This window comes from Notolepis coatsorum (assembly GCF_963971535.1).
Source record: "Notolepis coatsorum genome assembly, chromosome: 2".
Taxonomy (NCBI): Eukaryota; Metazoa; Chordata; class Actinopteri; order Aulopiformes; family Paralepididae; genus Notolepis; species Notolepis coatsorum.
In genome coordinates, this window is record NC_140166.1 from 185,049,052 (window position 1) to 185,068,536 (window position 19,485).

The 19,485-nt window shown below is 43.9% G+C and overlaps 1 protein-coding gene across 1 annotated transcript in view; it reads left to right on the plus strand.

The window, feature by feature from the left end:
- The window catches only part of lrrc52 (leucine rich repeat containing 52), a gene marked incomplete at both ends in the record, with an annotated part of 36,652 nt that extends 18,888 nt beyond the window's left edge, over positions 1–17,764 (plus strand). The window contains 3 exon segments of the mRNA XM_084308417.1: positions 16,826–17,035; positions 17,142–17,321; positions 17,535–17,764. Coding sequence (XP_084164543.1) covers positions 16,826–17,035; positions 17,142–17,321; positions 17,535–17,764 — 620 coding nt within the window.
- Positions 17,765–19,485: the final 1,721 nt, after the last annotated feature.

A 19,485-nucleotide genomic window follows, 5' to 3' on the forward strand; every position in this document is an offset into this window, starting at 1 on the left:
AGATAGAAGGAGAGAGAGATAGAAGGAGAGAGAGATAAGGAGCGAGAGAGATAGAATGAGAGATATATATAGAGAGAGAGGGGGAGAAAGAGAGGGAGAGCGAGGGAGAGAGCCTGTGAGAGAGAGAGAGAGAGAGAGAGAGAGAGAGAGAGAGGGAGAGGGAGAGAGGTACTAATCTGACAGAGAGCCTCATACAGATGAGCCGAAAACAGCACAGAAGAGTTCCAGAAAGAAATCAGCAATTCAATATCTAATATCAATATCTATATTAATGAATTAGCCACCATCCTAGAGAAATCAACAGCACAGGTCTCACTCCACATGACTCAGAGATCAAATTCCTGCTCTACGCAGATTACCTGGTTCTGCTGTCTTCTACAAAACAGTGGTTACACCTGCTAGAACATTACTGCCCGACCTGTACTGTTATATTCAAATGTTCAAAAAATTCAAATTAGAATCTGGCTCAAATTATTGAAATCTGTCATTTACATTTACATTTACATTTAGTCATTTAGCTGACGCTTTTATCCAAAGCGACTTACGACAAGTCATCAGGAAGGGCACAACTCTATCAGCTGAGTGTTCATCAAAGTGTTGAGTTGCTACAGTGTAGGTTAGTTTATTAGGACATGTGCATGACAGTAAGGTTAGTTAGGGTTAGATATTTTATTTTATTTTTATTTTTTATTTTTGAAATTTAAGATAATGGTTGAAGAAGTGCATCTTTAGTCGACGGCGAAAGATTGGTCGGGTTTCGGCTGTCCTAACTGGGGTGGGTAGTTCATTCCACCATTGTGGGGTAAGGACTGAGAATAGGCGACTTCTCCTTGATGACCCTCCCGGAGCTCGGATAGGAGTAGGTCTGAGGCGGCCAGAAGATGCAGAGCGTAGGGGTCTTGAGGGTGTGTAGTTAGAGACCATTGACCGGAGGTAGGCAGGAGCGGTTCCCTTTGCCGCACGGTATGCCAGGTCGAGAGCCTTGAAGCGGATTCGTGCAGCAATGGGGAGCCAGTGCAGGTCCCTAAGAAGTGGGGTGACACTTCTGATACCAATCCTGTTGGGAGAGCATGATGCAGCAGAGCATGTCTTTACCTGCCACACTTTGAGGAACAGTGAATAACCCCCCCCCCCCCCCTCCCCCCCCCCCCCCCCCCCCCACACACACACACACACACACACACACACACACACACACACACACACACACACACACACACACACACATACACATACACACACATATACAGATCTTACATTTTTGTATTATTCTTATTTTTATATTGTGGCTGATATCCATAAATTATGTTCAGCTTCCTGTTCTTGCTAACAACATGTTTTACTGTTTGTATCTCTTTTCCCTGTTTGTTCTATTAGAAAATACTAGAAAAGCATCACGATACCCATCTGTTAAAAACGGTCTAATACTCCATTTTATTAGTATCGATACTTTTAGAATAATAGCCTGATGTTGTGTTTTCTATGAGTTGGATGTGTGACCGGAGCTCTGTGTGTGTGTGTGTGTGTGTGTGTGTGTGTGTGTGTGTGTGTGTGTGTGTGTGTGTGTGTGTGTGTGTGTGTGTGTGTGTGTGTGTGTGTGTGTGTGTGTGTGTGTGTGTGTGTGTGTGTGTGTGTGTGTGTGTGTGTGTGTGTGTGTGTGTGTGTGTGAGAGAGAGAGTGCACGATTTGTGTAGTGGGTGTGTCAACAGTGTCTGCACTGTTTATAAACAATTTCCCATGTTCCGTCACCTAATATTATATTCCATTACCTTTCCTGATATTTTAAGTTTTTGCTGTGGTATCGTTTTAGAACCGGTATCGTGATACGTTGGCTGGTATCAGTATCGAAGTAAAATTTTTGGTATCGTGACATCACTATTAGCAATACTAATGTACTTCTATAAAGCCTCTTTGAATTCAATTAAATTGAGAGGAGGGAGGGAGAGAGCAGGTTAGAAAAGCCACCGAAACAGTATTTTTTTAGACCACCTGACACCAGGCACGTGCACACATAGAGCCCAAGGGGTGCTTGAGCACCTGCCTTTTTGAGCCGCATAAAAAAAGTGCCCTTAAATTTATATATATATATTTTTTTTTACATTTTTCTTTTACCGTTACGCATATAGACTGCCCTTCCAACTGAAAAATGTCAGGATAGAATAAAAATATTAGGTAAAGAGAGAGAGATGCCCCATATTCCATTGCAGTTTACACGGCCTCCTCATCGTGCCTCTCCACGGACCTATATATTTTATGCATAGCGTGGGTGGTGATGATGATGATGATAGAAACCGCTGTGGCGCATACAGTTGAATGCTGGTATTACACTCATTGAGGGACACAAAGAAGTCAAGTCCGATGAGATTTGGGAATCTCAAATACAAATCGGGATTGGAATAAAAAAGGCATTTATATTAAACAATACAGAATATACAGCACTTCTTGGGGTCTGTAGGGTAAGCACTTATTCCCTCCCCCCTGAACATTTATGGAGATGTATGGGCCTTTTAAGTCAGTGATAAAAGTGTCTTTCAAGGATAAGTGAGCTCCTGCACTGATTATTATAGTTCAATATTCAATATTTGATCACCAAAACCCCCCAAAAAGCATAAAAAGGGGGCCCCCCCGCCCGAAAAGGGCCCTTAAAGATCGGGTTTGCGCGCTCGGTTAAAAGACACACAGGTATAGTGCCCTTTTCAGCCTTTGAGCACCTGCTCCTCTAAAGTCCTGTGCACGTCCCTGCCTGACACTATAACTCTAACCCAGGGGTGGGCAATTATCTTTCCCGGGGGGCCGAATGAGCAAGTGTCCCATTTCACTTGTTATATTTCCACATTTTAGTGTTCTTCAGCTCTTTTTCTTTTTCATTCAGTGTGATAAATCCAGTCTCTGTTGAGCTTTAACAAGTCCATCAAAGTCAGGTTGCATGTCTGAGTTGGAGATGCGAAGCACAGCTGCCAGATGTTCATCAGTGAGAGAGGATCTGTACCTGGACTTGGTAAACGTCATGACTGAGAATGTCTGTTCACATATAGGTGGATCCAAAGAGAACCAACATCTTCTGAGCATGTCTCCTCATGTTTGGAAAGTTCTCCTCCTTGAGAGCAGAGTAGAACTCTAGCAGTGATGCTGACTTAAAGTGCTCTTTCAGTAGTGAATCAGACTGCAGGTCAATGAGTTCAAGCTGAACATCAGTGTGTGCACTATCAACACTGCAGGTAAAGGGAGAGGAAACCAGCTGCATTTCATCCTCAACCTTTTTGAAATCTTGAAAACGCCTTGAAAATTCATCATGCAGTGCTCCCAACATGGATGAGTACCTGTGCCGGTGATCAGCTGATGGTTTGACTTCTTTCAGGGTTTTCATGTGTTTGAGATTGTTGCTGCCTAGTTGCCTTGAAATTAATTGCAACTTTGTCATGAAGGCTTTCACATGGCTATGCATTTCATGAGCAAAAATGCCCTTGCCCTGCAGTTGTGTGTTCAGTAGGGATGGGTACCGTTCACATTTGAACCGATACGGTACCGGTACCTGTGAATCGATACCAGTACCCAACGGTACCTTTTTTCTGTACTTTAGTCTCAAATTTTTTTATCTACCTACCTCAGTTGTGAAAAAAGAAATCCAAACTTCAAATAACCACACTTTCGACCGTTTTCGGCTTGCCCCGACTGCTTTGTTGTTGAATCAAGTAAAATCCTAGGTAAGCGTATATTGTGCGTGTGAACTACTTGCGTTAAAATACGTTTTTTTTTTTTTTTTTTTTTTATTATTATCATCATCATTTCATCATCATCATTTATTTCGCGGGCCGGTCAGAATCAATGCCGTACAATGCCCAGGTCTGCTCTAACCAATACTAATATAATTCTTTCAGCTGGGGTGCTCCTGCTGGGGACTGTCAGATGTGTATGTCTGATTGTTGGGTGGTGAAGGAAATCGATGATTTGCATTTGGTGTATAACCGATATCCAGCCAAACTGGGCAGAGGGCCGTTATCAGCTGGGTGAAACAGAGCAGAGAGGTGAAGTGGTAAGCGTCCAAACAACAGCCTAATTAATTGAAAAACCAAGTCGTTTGTTGATCCTGAAGGGGGAATGAAGGATGTTTTTCTATATGCGTATAATGTATACATATAGCGGTGGGTGACAGCGTCTACTGAGATGAGTCTATAGATCTTAAAAGTAGCTGGCAGTCAGAGAGTGTGTTGCAGCAGACTAAAAGCAGCAGATGAGGATTCGGGCTGTGCTGTTTAACATCAACAGCTGATAGCCACAGCATCAAGGTCACTCGATCTGGAGAACGTGCATTATCAAGCCACAGGCAGGTTTGGTCAGAGAGAACTAGGGGGACAGTGCCGTTGCTATAGTGATCTGGGTCAAATAGCTGTGGTCAAAAATGGCAGCGTCACATAGTAACGAGGAAAGGGGGCGGGCCCGTCGTTGCTATGACGAAGATCATATAACTAAGGTTTCTTCCGGGTAAGGGCAGACTAAGAGAAGATCTAGACACGAAGCTGACGCGAGCGGACGTGGATCAGAGACGTCCATCTCTCTCTCACCCTCGCCGGTGGGGGAGGGGAGATGACACATCATCATTAGCTTCGGCTAACGGGAGAAGGGTTTTGGCTAACGACAAGGCCTTAGCCACCATTGGACTAAACAGCAGAAGAGAATCTGTGCTCAGAGACGATAGAATAATGAATTTAGTTTTCTTCCAAAGACTTTTCAAGGACAATACAGAATTGGGTTCCATCTGATTACGAGGCTTTTGTTTATGGAATAAACAACGTTTTCCGAGAAAGGTATTACGCTGTCAAGTGTCGAATTCTTACGAAGGTGGTGAATTATTATGATTACGGATTGCATTAAAGGGGAATGACAAAGATTGTACAGCCAGTATGAGGAGACGTCGGAGAGATTAAACACAACGCAGAGTCAACGGATACAGAGGTGATAACACAAGCCAACAGATGAAGAGGTGATACTGGCTGATTGATCGAAATCTAACAGTGGTTTGGGCTAGTCTAATCAGAGAGTCTGTCTGGTCAGAGAGTCAGAGAGTCTGTCTAGTCAGAGAGTCTGTCTAGTCAGAGAGTGTCTAATCAGAGAGTGTCTAATCAGAGAGTCTGTCTAGTCAGAGAGTCTGTCTAGTCAGAGAGTGTCTAATCAGAGAGTGTCTAATCAGAGAGTCTGTCTAGTCAGAGAGAGAGTCTGTCTAGTCAGAGAGTCTGTCTAGTCAGAGAGTCTGTCTAGTCAGAGAGTCTGTCTAATCAGAGTCTAGTCAGAGAGTCTGTCTAGTCAGAGAGTCTGTCTAATCAGAGTCTAGTCAGAGAGTCTGTCTAGTCAGAGAGTCTGTCTAATCAGAGTCTAGTCAGAGAGTCTGTCTAATCAGAGTCTAGTCAGATAGTCTGTCTAGTCAGAGAGTCTGTCTAATCAGAGTATAGTCAGAGAGTCTGTCTAGTCAGAGAGTCTGTCTAGTCAGAGTCTAGTCAGAGAGTCTGTCTAGTCTGAGAGTCTGTCTAGTCAGAGAGTCTGTCTAGTCTAATAATAACTTTATTTGTATAGCACCTTTCATTCAGGGGATTGCAGTTCAAAGTGCTTTACATCAGTAAGAAATAAGACATAAAATCTGTGTAAAACAAGCAGCAAGAGCAAAGCATAAAGTGGGATAAAATAATGCAGATATATTAATCAAATCATAATCAGAACCTCACGTTCCAATAGGCTTCTTGAATTTCTGTAATCTGTTACAAAACATGATAAAGGTTATAGTATGCACCCAGCGGATAGTGGGGCATAAAGATAAAAGTAAAAATTTGTAAAATAATAGCAAGGGTAAAATGAGTAGACATATAAAATCACAGTTTTTCCACGTTGATTGATTGATTGATTGATTTAAAACTTTATTAACAGATTGCAGAATGGGTACAATACAGTACGGCTCAATACCCACAATTGTTAAGGGGATGCAGACCAGAGAAAGACTTTCGTCTTGTTTACATCAGGGTCCCCCATTTTCAATTCATCATTTGAAAAATTCAGATGCAACCTTGTTTATGGTTTGATTCAGTTTTAGTAGAATATAAAAGACATGAATGATGAAAGTGCAGACATACTATAAAATCACAGTTTCTTTACAGTGCAATAAAATAGTTCTGGATTACTTTTACTGTTCAAAGTTGTCTTTACCTTCTGTTTGGTATCCACAGTTTAAAACCTTTAAAAACCTAAAGTCTTCCCTCTTGTTTGATACCCACTTTGACCCTTCGAACCTCCCACTCAGGGCAAACCTCCCTTTCAGGGCGCAGTTCCCTCTCTCAGGGCGCGGTTCTAGGCCTGGGTCTTACACAGTTTTAAAGCCTGACAGTCTTTCTTGCTTGATACCGACATAGTTTAATACCCGACAGTTTCTAAACCTGTAGTAAAAGCAATAGACAGAGTAAAATAGTGCAGTGCAATAAAAAAAATAATACACCAAGACTTGGTCTGTAAAGCCTTTCACATTTCCTGCTCACGGTCCCAAAACGTCCCGCCTACCAGTGGAAAAACAGTAATTGACTAATACGGATGTCCAGCCTCGGATATATAAAATAAAAGAGAATAAAAACATAAAAACATGGGGTGCAATGTTAACCACAGAGAAATAGTGCAGTATAATAGTGTAAAGTCAGTCAAATGCGTTGGGTAGTTCTACAGTAGTTGTGGGGCTGTCTATGCAGTGGATGGGTGGTTCTACAGTAGTTGTTGTGGGGCTGTCTGTGTAGTGGCTGGGTGGTTCTGGGGTTGGGTTGAGAACATTGGTCTCTGGCTGCTCCCTTGATGCCTGGCCCAATACCAGTCCTCCAGGCACACAGCCAAGAGAGAGGGCCGTGCACAGGGCATGAGTTAAATATTCATAAAGATTCAGTTGATGGGTTGAGCGAGAGAAAGAGAGAGAGAGAAAAGGGGTCAAGATTTAACCTTTCATGTCGGCAAAGTGAATTTGGATTAAAATTAATGAAAGTGAATAGTAGAGTAATTGAGAGAGGAGAGGGAGGAGGCAGGCCGAGAGAGCTAGAGAAATGATAGAGATGGAATGACAACACTGAAGGAAGGAGTGGAAAAAACTAGAGATGGAGAAGTGGCATGGAGAGAGGTGCGGAGGGGACGGAAAGACAGAAGACAGGGAGCTATTTGTTGTCTGTGCCCCAGATCAGTCCATCAGAGACACAGAAACATTTATTATGACAAGGAGTCAGCGATACCATTGAAAACAATTAACCGATTCATTATTAATTTGCCAGGACTTTTTACCATCCCTTGTGGCGCACCATAGCATATCAAATGCAGTTGGCCTACTTGTTTACTGTGTACAGTTGCCAGTGTAGATTTCATCACTTTTTCAGTGTTATTTGGAAACCAGGGTGGAAGTTGTTTTCGTGTGGGCGTGTGATGTAATAACCAGAGGCAAAGTAGCTCAGGTGTGTGTGTGTGTGTGTGTGTGTGTGTGTGTGTGTGTGTGTGTGTGTGTGTGTGTGTGTGTGTGTGTGTGTGTGTGTGTGTGTGTGTGTGTGTGTGTGTGTGTGTGTGTGTGTGTGTGTGTGTGTGTGTGTGTGTGTGTGTGTGTGTGTGTGTGTGTGTGTGTGTGTGTGCGTGTGTGCGTGTGTGCGTGCGTTCAAAGAGCTGAGCAGGGAGACAGGCCAAAATGAGAGCCCTGGGACTAAAATAGTAAACAGAAGAAAGCAGAGGAGCCAATAGGAGAGGTCATGAGATATAACATACCGTAGAAGAGTCGAGGAGATTGTTTTTTATTCAATATGAATTGTGTGTGTGTGTGAGTAGGTGTGATATTGAGAAACTGAAGGGCGATTGAAGAAGATGGCAGGGAAACAGATAAAAGGAATTAAGACAAAGAGCCGACGTGTGAGGAACACAAATGATGGAATGAGAATGAAAAAGGTCAAGTGAGATAATGAGAAAGTGAGAAGGAGGGGAAGATGGAGGGAGTGAGTGAGGGAGGGAGGGAGGGGGGGAAGAAGGGAGCGCTGTTGTTATCTGACCTTCACTCCCTCCAGTCATCCTTCGACAGGGGAAGACGGGATGCTACGGAGGCATGATGGAGGGCAGTGTGATTGTAATCTGACTAATACCATATTTGAGAGGAGTGTGAATAGGCGTGTGTTATTCAGCCCTACTGGATGTGATGGAGGAAAGGTCAGCTATTCTTAGCCAAAAACTCTCTCTGATGTGTTCAGTCGGCTAACCGACTAGCTGAAGAAAGGAGCTGCTTCCTCAATCACTTTGGCTCCTCTATAAGGGGTTTGTTTAAAGATGCACTACGGAAGGTTGGCACCTTGCAGACTTTAGAGGTAACTGCATCTTGTTAAAACATGGTGGATGAAAACAGCAACAAAAAACAGGGTAACTTTGCACATTTTATGCTCTAGAATTAAAACTGTAGCCTTTTATGGATTCTGCTACACTGGTTATACCAGACCAGAAGAGCTTGTAAGGCCAATTTCACTGTGTTTGACAGGCTACATCATAGGTTTTCTCTTGTAACTCTGCAATTCCATGATTTAGCTTTGCTAAAATAAGTGATATTTTCTCATAAAAAGGGTTCATAATGCAGGTTTAATGGCAAAAAAACAAATCCCTTCTCATACACTCTCCTCCTTCTTACAGTGAGTGCTGAAGAGCATAACCGCATCAATGCCCCTCACCCTCATGCACTAGTTGTAACACATGCTCACATACAACATATGCATAGAAACACAGTGTAGGGGCACGCACACACACACACACACATTTGCTGATATAATCCTCTGCGATTACATCAGCAAATGCATGCATGTGTAGCAAGCAACACATAACATGCACACATACTGTGCAAGCACAAAACAAATCATACACACACAAATACACACACACACACACACACACACACACACTGTGATGAGGATCTGCAGTGCGGTGAGGAGGGAGGGAAAGTGTATAATGTACAACATAAATAAATGTAGAACAGAGTGATAACAGTGTTGCCCCCCCCCCCCTCTATAACACCCGTACAGATTAACATATGCATTGGCATAATTAGTCTGGTTATAAATAGCCCTGTTTACGGTTAGACTGGGACTCTGCGCTGCAGGTTAATAATACCTCACCCTACCTGACTGTGTGTGTGTGTGTGTGTGTGTGTGTGTGTGTGTGTGTGTGTGTGTGTGTGTGTGTGTGTGTGTGTGTGTGTGTGTGTGTGTGTGTGTGTGTGTGTGTGTGTGTGTGTGTGTGTGTGTGTGTGTGTGTGTGTGTGTGTGTGTGTGTGTGTGTGTGTGTGTGTGTGTGTGTGTGTGTGTGTGTGTGTGTGTGTGTGTGTCAAGTTCAAGTTCTTCAAGTTCTTTAATAGTTGTCATACAGAAGTACAGAATACTTTCATACAAAATGCTTCTTACTGTTACGCTCCAGAGACTGTGCTAGACAAGATAGTATCAAATAACATAATAACATAATATAGCATGAATTTAGAAGAAGAAAATGAGGTCACAGTGTTCGGTATAGACATATGTACAATGTTCTGAGTTACCATATAATATACAATACACAATACTATGCAGTGTACTAATGTACAGTACTATCTAGTGCAAAGCAGAAATGGGATGAGGTACAATTTTAGGTACAATTTACAGTAAGGTGTACGAGTTTGTAGTGCAATCCTTCATCCATAAATATAAAGTGTGGGGAGTGGGTGCTACAGTGTGTTTGTTTAAAGTGGGTGTGTGCTATAAGTGTGTGGAGTGGGTGCTACAGTGTGTTTGTTTAAAGTGAGTGTGTGCGTGTGGATGTGTGTGCTATGTGCGTTTGGTGGTTGTTGTTGTGTAGTGTTCATTCATTGTTCGTTTAGCAGCCTGATGGCCTGGGGATAGAAGCTTCTTCTGAGTCTTTCTGTGCTCGCCTTGAGACTCCTGTATCGCTTGCCTGACGGCAGCAGTTCAAAGAGGCAGTTGTTCGGGTGACTGGAGTCTTTAATGATTCTCTTAGTCTTGCCCTTGCAACGCTTGTAGTAAATGTTCTGGAGGGTGGGGAGCCCCCCTCCAATTGTGCGTTCGGCTGAACGTGTCACTCTTTGTAGTCTGCTTTGGTCTTGTGCAGTGCTATTCCCAAACCAGGAGGTGATGTTGCCGGTCAAGATGCTCTCTATTGTACATGAGTAGAAGTTCTTAAGGATCTTCTGGCTGACTTGGAACTTCCTTAGGCGCCTGAGGAAGTAGAGGCGTTGTCGTGCCTTCTTCACAACACTGTTAATGTGTGTGGTCCATGTCAAGTCCTCGGATATGTAGGCTCCGAGGTACTTAAAGCTGTTGACTCTCTCAACCGGTGCCCCGTCGATGCTGAGGGGGCTGTAGTCCTTGACCCCCGACCTCCTGAAGTCCACAATCATCTCCTTTGTTTTGCTGACGTTCAGGGAGAGGCTGTTTTTCCTGGCACCATCCCGCCAGGACCTTGACCTCTTCCAGGTAGGCCCTCTCGTCGTTGGCAGAGATCAGGCCCACCACCACTGTGTCGTCAGCAAATTTGACGATTGTATTGCTACTCCGCTGAGCCACACAGTCGTGTGTGTACAGGGAGTAGAGGAGGGGACTCAGAACACAGCCCTGGGGGGCCCCTATGTTGAGGGTGATGGATGAGGAGGTGCAGTTGCCTGCTCTCACCACCTGGGGTCTGCCAGTCAGGAAGTCCAAGACCCACTGGCAGAGGTCATAGCCAAGCCCAGGTCCCTGAGCTTGGCTATGAGTATGGAGGGGACTATGGTATTGAATGCCGAGCTGTAGTCGATGAATAGCATTCTCACATAGTTCCCCTGCCTCTTGTCCAGGTGTGATGCTGCTGTGTGCAGCACATGGGATATGGCGTCCTCCGTGGACCTGTTGGGGCGGTATGCAAATTGCAGGGGGTCCATGTTGATGGGGAGGGAGGAGCAGATGTAGCCCTTTACTAGCTTCTCGAAGCACTTCATGGCTATGGAGGTGAGAGCTACAGGGCGGTAGTCGTTGAGGCAAGCAGGCTTGGATTTTTTGGTACAGGGATAATAGTGGACTTCTTCAGGCAGGTGGGGATGACAGCCTGTTCTAAGGACAGGTTAAATATGTCAGTGAATACTGGGGCCAGTTGGTCGGCACAGACTTTTAGGACGTGTGTGTGTGTGTGTGTGTGTGTGTGTGTGTGTGTGTGTGTGTGTGTGTGTGTGTGTGTGTGTGTGTGTGTGTGTGCGTGTGTGCGTGTGTGTGTGAGAGAGAGACAGGGGAGAGTTGCTGTACATGCATGAAATCAGATTAAGCTTGCTGTTTACTACACTGTGACTGTAGATGTTTGAGGGTGTGCTTGCATTTTCATCACAGTGTATGACAGGTTTATGCTGACTAAAATGCTTGAGAGGACTGCTATTTGACTGCTCACTGCATCTCTCCAATTGTGTGTGTGTGTGGTGTGTGTGTGTGTATGTGTGTGCGTGCACTCGTAACTTAAGTGTGTTGTGTGGGTTATAGGGAGAGAGAGCTTAAGTGTGAGAGAGAGAGAGAGAGAGAGAGAGAGAGAGAGAGAGAGAGAGAGAGAGAGAGAGAGAGAGAGAGAGAGAGAGAGGGAGAGAGGGAGGGAGGGAGGGAGGGAGGGTGAGTGAGTGAGTGAGTGAGTGAGTGAGTGAGTGAGTGAGTGAGTGAGTGAGTGAGTGAGTGAGTGAGTGAGTGAGTGAGTGAGCAGTTGTGTTTCTGCAGGAGTATCTGTCCTCTACTCCAGGGGAGATGGGACTGTGATGAGCTGCGCTCTCTGTGTCACAGTGTTGGTATGGAGCTTGGAAGCCGTCCAGCCGATGATCTGACACCAAAAGTCTCTGTGTCTGTCTACATACCTCAGTCTTTTAGCTTTCTCTCTCTCTCCCCCCCCCCCCCTCTCTCTCTCTCTCTCCCCCCCCTCCACCCCCCCCCCACCTCTCTCTCTCTACCTCTTTGAACTGCTGCGGTCAGGCAAGCGCTACCGGAGTCTCATGGCAGTACAGAGAGACTCAGAAGGAGCTTCTATCCCCAGGCCATCAGGATGCTCAATGACAATGACACTATGTACAACCCATCATCTACACTCACTGCACACACATCCACATGTACACACTCACCTTACCACTCACTTTACTCACTTTAGATACTTTAACACACTTTATATTTATCTATTATTAAAGAGACTTGCACCACATTCATACCTCATTTGCACCCTACCCTAAGTTTTGTACCTCTGCATTGTACCTCACTGTTACTCATTTTTACTCTGTATTGTATATTGTATATATGTATATTGACTTTACTTACTTTTTACTTACTTCTCAATTACTTTTTGTACTTACTTTCTTTTTACTGTATGTAGCACACTCTCATACAGAAACAAGAATTTCATCATAAAGTATTCTGTATTTGTTGTGACTAATAAACAAACTTGAAACTTGAACTCTCTATCTATCTACTAGGGGTGGAACGTTTCACAAAATTGACGGTTCGGTTCGTATCACGGTTTTGGGCTAACGGTTTTCGGTTCGGTTCGATATATGTTGCTTTTTATTTAAAAAAAAATTGAACACTCAAAAATCTAAACATGCTTCTCATTTATAAAAAAAAATTAAAAAAAATTAAAGAAAGGTTTACAGTGTTAGTGTTTACAGCCTTAAATAATGTTTGGCACACAAAGACCGAACTGACTGAAATATAGGCTACATTTGTCAAAGTATTAACTTAGTGCAAACAAACAATATGCTCAGCCAGCACTATACTTTCCTTTCTTTAATATAAACACAAAAAACAATGTCAACAATGTTTAAATTCCCTGATTGTCAGTTCTTAATGGAAAGATTAGTTTTCCGCTTGAAATTAAAGTGCAGTATTTGAAATACAATGAAAGGAATATGGCTGGATTTCTTATCAAAGGGAAAAGTGTCACTGTTATTTAAAATAAATAAATAAACAAATTAGAAGGCCATCAATATAAATTGCAGCATACATCAAACTAACACACACACTGTACTGGTTTCAAAACAACACTGCTCTGTTCATTCTATTTTTAAAATACGTACATTATCTCTCTACATTTATTTAGACTAACATTATTTAAATATTGAGTGCAACTGTGATGGATTACGTAATTCGGTGAGTTGGAACTATCTATGGGTTGGCGGGTCCGCAGGGACATTTAGCGTGTGGGACCTTCAGCTCAGCCACAGCTCCGGTAACGTTAGGAGTTCATAACATGCAGTGGAAAAGCGGCAATAGTCCTGGTTGGAGTTAGTAAACTAAAGTTTAAACACAGTTGTATGTTAGCCTTCTTGGATGTTGAATAAACGCCTATCATGTCTTTAAACACCCGCCTCTCAGACTCCCATTTTCTCCTCTGCTAGTAGCTACGATAACATTTCATTGACTGTATTAGCTGGCGGGCTACATAGTTAAAACGTGCGTTGTGTTGTACAAACTGCTACGTTATGGCAAGATGTGTGTAGGCCTATGTAATGTTAATGGCTATGTTTTTAAGTCGTAATGAAGATTGATTTATATTGCGCTTGCCATTTCCACAAACTGACTAGCACCTGCAGTGCTGCTGCTGCTGCCTGCAGCCAGCGCTCACCTCTCCGGCTCTGTGCCAAATACATTTAATTTTTTGCGCATCCCCTGAACCGTACGATACACAGACGCCCCGAACCGTGGAGGTCGTATCGAACGGTGTACGGTTCGAATGCATATCGTTCCACCCCTACTATCTACCTATCTCTATCTCTCTGTCTATCTCTATCTATCTATCTCTCTATCTATCTATGTTACGAGTTGGGTAGGTGTGTTGGACCCAGGTGCAGTGCAGAACGGATAGACAAGAGACAGGTGTTGATTCTCAAACAAAGGTTACTGTTTTATTAGTTGAACATGACAGGCATACACGCCGACAACGGTGAGCAAACAAAAGGGGAGAGTACTAGTCTCCAAAAAGACTCTCTTTCACTCTCTCTCTTTCACTCTCTTTCTCTCTCAGGCGTTTGCCTGACCGCAGCAGCATGAACAGGCTGTTGTTGGGGTGGTGAGGGTCTTTCATTATTCTGCAGGCTCTGGATTTGCACCTCTTGTTGTATAGGACCTGCAGGGCAGGGCTCCAGACTAACTTTTTTCACCACCGTCCCAGAACCGTCCCGAAATACAATTTTAACCGTCCCAAAGTGAATGTAACCGTCCCAAAAATCAAATGTCGTTTCTTTACTTTGGTTTTGTCGTCTATAGTTGTTATTGCCATAAGAAACACCATTCAGAGAAGGGGAGAATAAATAGATTTAGTCAAAAGGCTCCCAGGTGGAAAGATTTCACAAGAATAATTATGATTAAAAATAAATAAATATATATATATATAAAAAAAAGTGTTTAACAAGGTGCTAGTATAGGGATATTTGGTCACGGTGCTGTTATAGACAACCAATTGGAGCCATGTTGATTATTCCTTCCATAGGAAAATATATTTAAATGTATTTGTATTTTATTTCGTTTTAGTTTTTTTTGTTATTACAAATGTGTGTGTTTATGGTTGAAAATGTTAGAGATAAATAAAGATCAAATCAAATCTAACTGAATAAATTATCCCTCTTCTAACAAGAAAGAAAAACGTAGTTTAGCTTTAAACTATATAATGTCATTGCGTCCAGAGATTCCACCTTTGATAACTAAAGTAATGACACTTGACTAGTAATGAAACATGTCCCTTAGATCGCGCTGTCCTCCTGGTCGATATTGATAACTGCTGCTAAAATAAAATAAAATAAGTCCAGAGTCGAGACTCCGTGCTGCTTCAGTTCCAACAAATCCCAATAGTATGCAACTGCAGAGCCGCAGAGCCAGGGACGCTTTCAGGTCCGGTCACAGGCCCGCTCAACAGCGCCCCCCACCCAACGGCTGAATTGCCAATGGCTGAATTGGAGTATTGCACAAGTTGGGTTTGATTGATTGATTGAAAAGTTTATTAACAGATTGCAGAATGGGTACAGTACAGTACAGCTCAATACATACAATTGTTAAGGGGATGCAGACCAGAGAAAGACTTTGGGTAGGTGTGTTGGACCCAGGTGCAGTGCAGAATTGATAGACGAGAGACAGGTGTTGATTCTCAAACAAAGGTTACTGTTTTATTAGTTGAACATGACAGGCATACACGCCGACAACGGTGAGCAAACAAAAGGGGAGAGTACTAGTCTCCAAAAAGACTCTCTCTCCCTCTCTTTCACTCTCTCTTTCACTCTCTCTTTCTCTCTCCCTCTCTTTCACTCTCTCTCTTTCACTCTCTCTTTCTCTCTCCCTCTCTTTCACTCTCTCTCTTTCACTCTCTCTCTCCTTCGTCTCTTTCTTTCTCTCCCCCCCTCTATCTCTCTCTTTCCATCCCTTCTCCCTCTTTAGCTCACCACTTTCTCTCTCTCTCTCTCTCTCTCTCTCTCTCTCTCTCTCTCTCTCTCTCTCTCTCTCTCTCTCTCTCTCTCTTCTCTCTCTCTCTTATTCCAATATTCCAATATATTGTGAGCACACTAATGCACTGTGTCATTAGTGTAAAAGTCATGCTCTGAAATTCATGGACTTGGTTGATTTGAAAACATAATGTACAAAGCAAGAAACAATTTACTTCCTGCAACATTCAGAAAATGTTCTATGATTTAGTACGTATTTCTGTATTTCTGTTTGTGGGGTAACTCTGGAACAGATTGGATGACGGAATTAAACAGAGCAAAAACGTCATACAGTTCAGAATGAATTACAAAAGAGTGATTCTAGAAAGGTACAGTACAGTAAAGAGGAGGGAGGTTGTAACTCATTTTGGAGATGTTGAATTCATTGACGTGTCTTATTTTAGTTTGTTCCAGTTTTTGTTCGGATCTAGTCAGCATATACCTTTTGCTTTCTAAAAATACTGGATGGACAGTAGCCTATTGATTGTAAAATAACTATTATTTATTACTGTAACAGTAATTATTATTTATTACAGTAACTTGATCGATGGGCAAGTGATTCTGTAGGAAGAAAATGTAATACTGTGTTTGGAAAAATTGTTAAGGATATATTGCAATAAGGGGTAGGACCCCTTTCTTATTCCTTCCTATTCCTTTTGGACAAAATACTGTTTTGTTTATTATTTTATCTTACTTTATAATTATTTTTCTTTTCACAGCAAATTACATTTATTTTACATAGTTATTTCTTGTTTATATTCATTGTTCAAAATAAACTATTCATTCATTCCCTCTCTTTAGCTCACTCTCTCACTAATACTTTTTCACTGTTTCTCACTCTCTCTGTCCAGATTGGAGACTCTTGGGAAGCATAAAAATGCCCTGGTGTTCTGTGTGGTTACATTTGAAGTATTATATGTACAGTATTTTCTGTATACAGTATGTCTCCATAGTTGTGGCCTGGGCTGTGTTACTGAGCCCCAATGTGATGAGACTGGTCATTTGAAGGTGACATTCTTCACACCGGGGCGTGTATAGTGTCACACACACTGACACTACTGTCCATAGCCTGATGGTATTACTATAGTACTGTTAGGTAATGCTGTATGAGGCCACCTGCTGTGACTGAAAACAGATGGTTGATTCCACGGTGACATTCACAGCTTATCTGCAAGAAATCTCATCCTAACAAGCAATTTGATGTATTATTTTTTTGTATAACTGCCAGTATCATCACAATGCTCTCATGTCCCAACGCTCTCAGGTCCCAACACTCTCAGGTCCCAACGCTCTCAGGTCCCAACGCTCTCAGGTCCCAACGCTCTCATGTCCCAACGCTCTCAGGTCCCAACGCTCTCAGGTCCCAAAAGCTCTCAGGTCCCAACGCTCTCAGGTCCCAAAAGCTCTCAGGTCCCAACGCTCTCAGGTCCCAACGCTCTCAGGTCCCAACGCTCTCATGTCCCAATGCTCTCAGGTCCCAACGCTCTCAGGTCCCAACGTTCTCAGGTCCCAACGCTCTCAGGTCCCAACGCTCTCAGGTCCCAACGCTCTCAGGTCCCAACGCTCTCATGTCCCAACGTTCTCAGGTCCCAACGCTCTGAGGTCCCAACGCTCTCAGGTCCCAACGCTCTCATGTCCTCTCATGTCCCAACGCTCTCAGGTCCCAACGCTCTCATGTCCCAACGCTCTCAGGTCCCAACGCTCTCAGGTCCCAACGCTCTCATGTCCCAACGCTCTCAGGTCCCAATGCTCTCAGGTCCCAACGCTCTCATGTCCTCTCAGGTCCCAACGCTCTCATGTCCCAACGTTCTCAGGTCCTCTCAGGTCCCAACGCTCTCAGGTCCCAACGCTCTCAGGTCCCAACGCTCTCAGGTCCCAACGCTCTCATGTCCTCTCATGTCCCAAAAGCTCTCAAGTCCCAACGCTCTCATGTCCTCTCATGTCCCAAAAGCTCTCAGGTCCCAAAGCTCTCATGTCCTCTCATGTCCCAAAAGCGCTCATGTCCCAACGCTCTCATGTCCTCTCATGTCCCAACGCTCTCATGTCCTCTCAGGTCCCAACGCTCTCATGTCCTCTCAGGTCCCAACGCTCTCAGGTCCCAACGTTCTCATGTCCTCTCATGTCCCAACACTCTCAGGTCCCAACGCTCTCAGGTCCCAACGCTCTCATGTCCCAACGCTCTCAGATCCCAACGCTCTCATGTCCCAACGCTCTCAGGTCCCAACGCTCTCAGGTCCCAACGTTCTCAGGTCCCAACGCTCTCAGGTCCCAACTAGTCCCTAGATCTCTAGTTAGTCTAGAGATCAACATCAAATAATGTGACCTAATAACAAATGTAATTGTAATGAAGTTGTCAGTGCAGATTGATTGATTGAATGAAAATGTTATTAACAGATTGCAGAATGGGTACAATACGGTATGGCTCAATACACACAATTGTTAAGGGGATGCAGACCAGAGAAAGACTTTCGTCCCCCATTTTCAATTCATAATGAATTGTAAGTGTTAGATCCTGATCAAACTGGCCAGTATCACGTCTTCGTCTGTTTGGCTCTCCATCCAGTTCCTCTGCGTTGTGTCATTTTAATGGTCCCGACGTCTCAGATACTGGCTGATAAGATCCTTATCTCTCCCCGTTAGTACAATCCGCAAACCATAATAATTCTCCACCTCCGTAAGAATCCGACACTTCGACAACGTGAAATACCTTACAAGGAAAAGCGTGGTTTTATTTGATAAACAGAAACCTCAGCTCAGATGTTAACAGATTGTATTGTCCTTGAAGAGTCTATTCTAATGATCTTTCGGTGTGTTCGTCTATCGTCCTTTCGTTATTCAGTCCAATAGTTTTCAGGCCTGGTCTTTAGCCTAACCCTCCTCGCGTTAGCCGAAGCTAATGATGATGTGGCATTCTCCCCCCCCCCCCCCCCCCCCCCTCCTCTTGATGATGAGAGGAGAGAGTGTCTTCTGTGTGATCTCAGTCCTACTCGCTCTTGGTCAGATTCTAGTCTGCCCTACACTCGGAAACACCGTTCGACTTATAGATCTTCGCCGTAGCAACGACGGCCCGCCTTCTGGTTGTCATGCGACGTGCTGTCATGACAACTGCATAACCTTTAACACCATTAAACTACTTTCATTAAGATGAACCTCTCTCCCTCCTGCTCTGGGCCTACAGTACACTCGCTCTTATCAATTTGTTCTTGCAAGGAATGCAAAACATTCGGCTGGCTGCTAAACATTCTGCTGGCTACTGCCTCTGAACCGCTTCTTCTATCACCGTCTTCCATGCACATTTCGATCTCACCATTTTAGCTGTGATCATCTCCCCCCAATCTATACATCACATACATTGGCGGCACGGTGGTGTAGTGGTTAACACTGTCGCCTCACAGCAAGAAGGTCCAGGGTTCGATTCCCGCTTGGGGACCAGGTTTCCATGATGCCAGGTACCCAGGTGGGGTATCTCCCAGGCCTTTCTGTGTGGAGTTTGCATGTTCTCCCCGTGCTCGCAAGGGTTTCCCCCCCGATAAGATAAACCCAATGGAAAAACATGCACAACAACAGATCGCTAACGCTGTGGCGTCCTTGACGAAGACGGACAGGAGCCCTTGGATTGGTCCCCTGGCGCGGCTCACGTTGACGCCTGTCTGCTCCCGGCTGCCCTTGGGGGGGAAGGACGACGGGATGGGTTAATCGCAGAGACGAATCGCATCAGCGATCCTACAGACAATGCATGCGTGTGTGTTTCGGTGTGTGTGTGTGTTGAGGATAATTGCCAATGCCAATTAAAGACCTCTGAGCAGGTCCTGCATTATTATTATTGAAAAAGCACCCCAAATCCTTCATTCCCCCCTTTGATTCTTAATCAACCTTCAGAATCAACAGACTACTTGGTTTTTCAATTAATTATACACAAAAATAGACTCATAACAATGAGGCCCTGCCGTCTGCTGTTCCATTACCCGCATCACACCCAAACCAGAAAGGATAAACAACGGTCA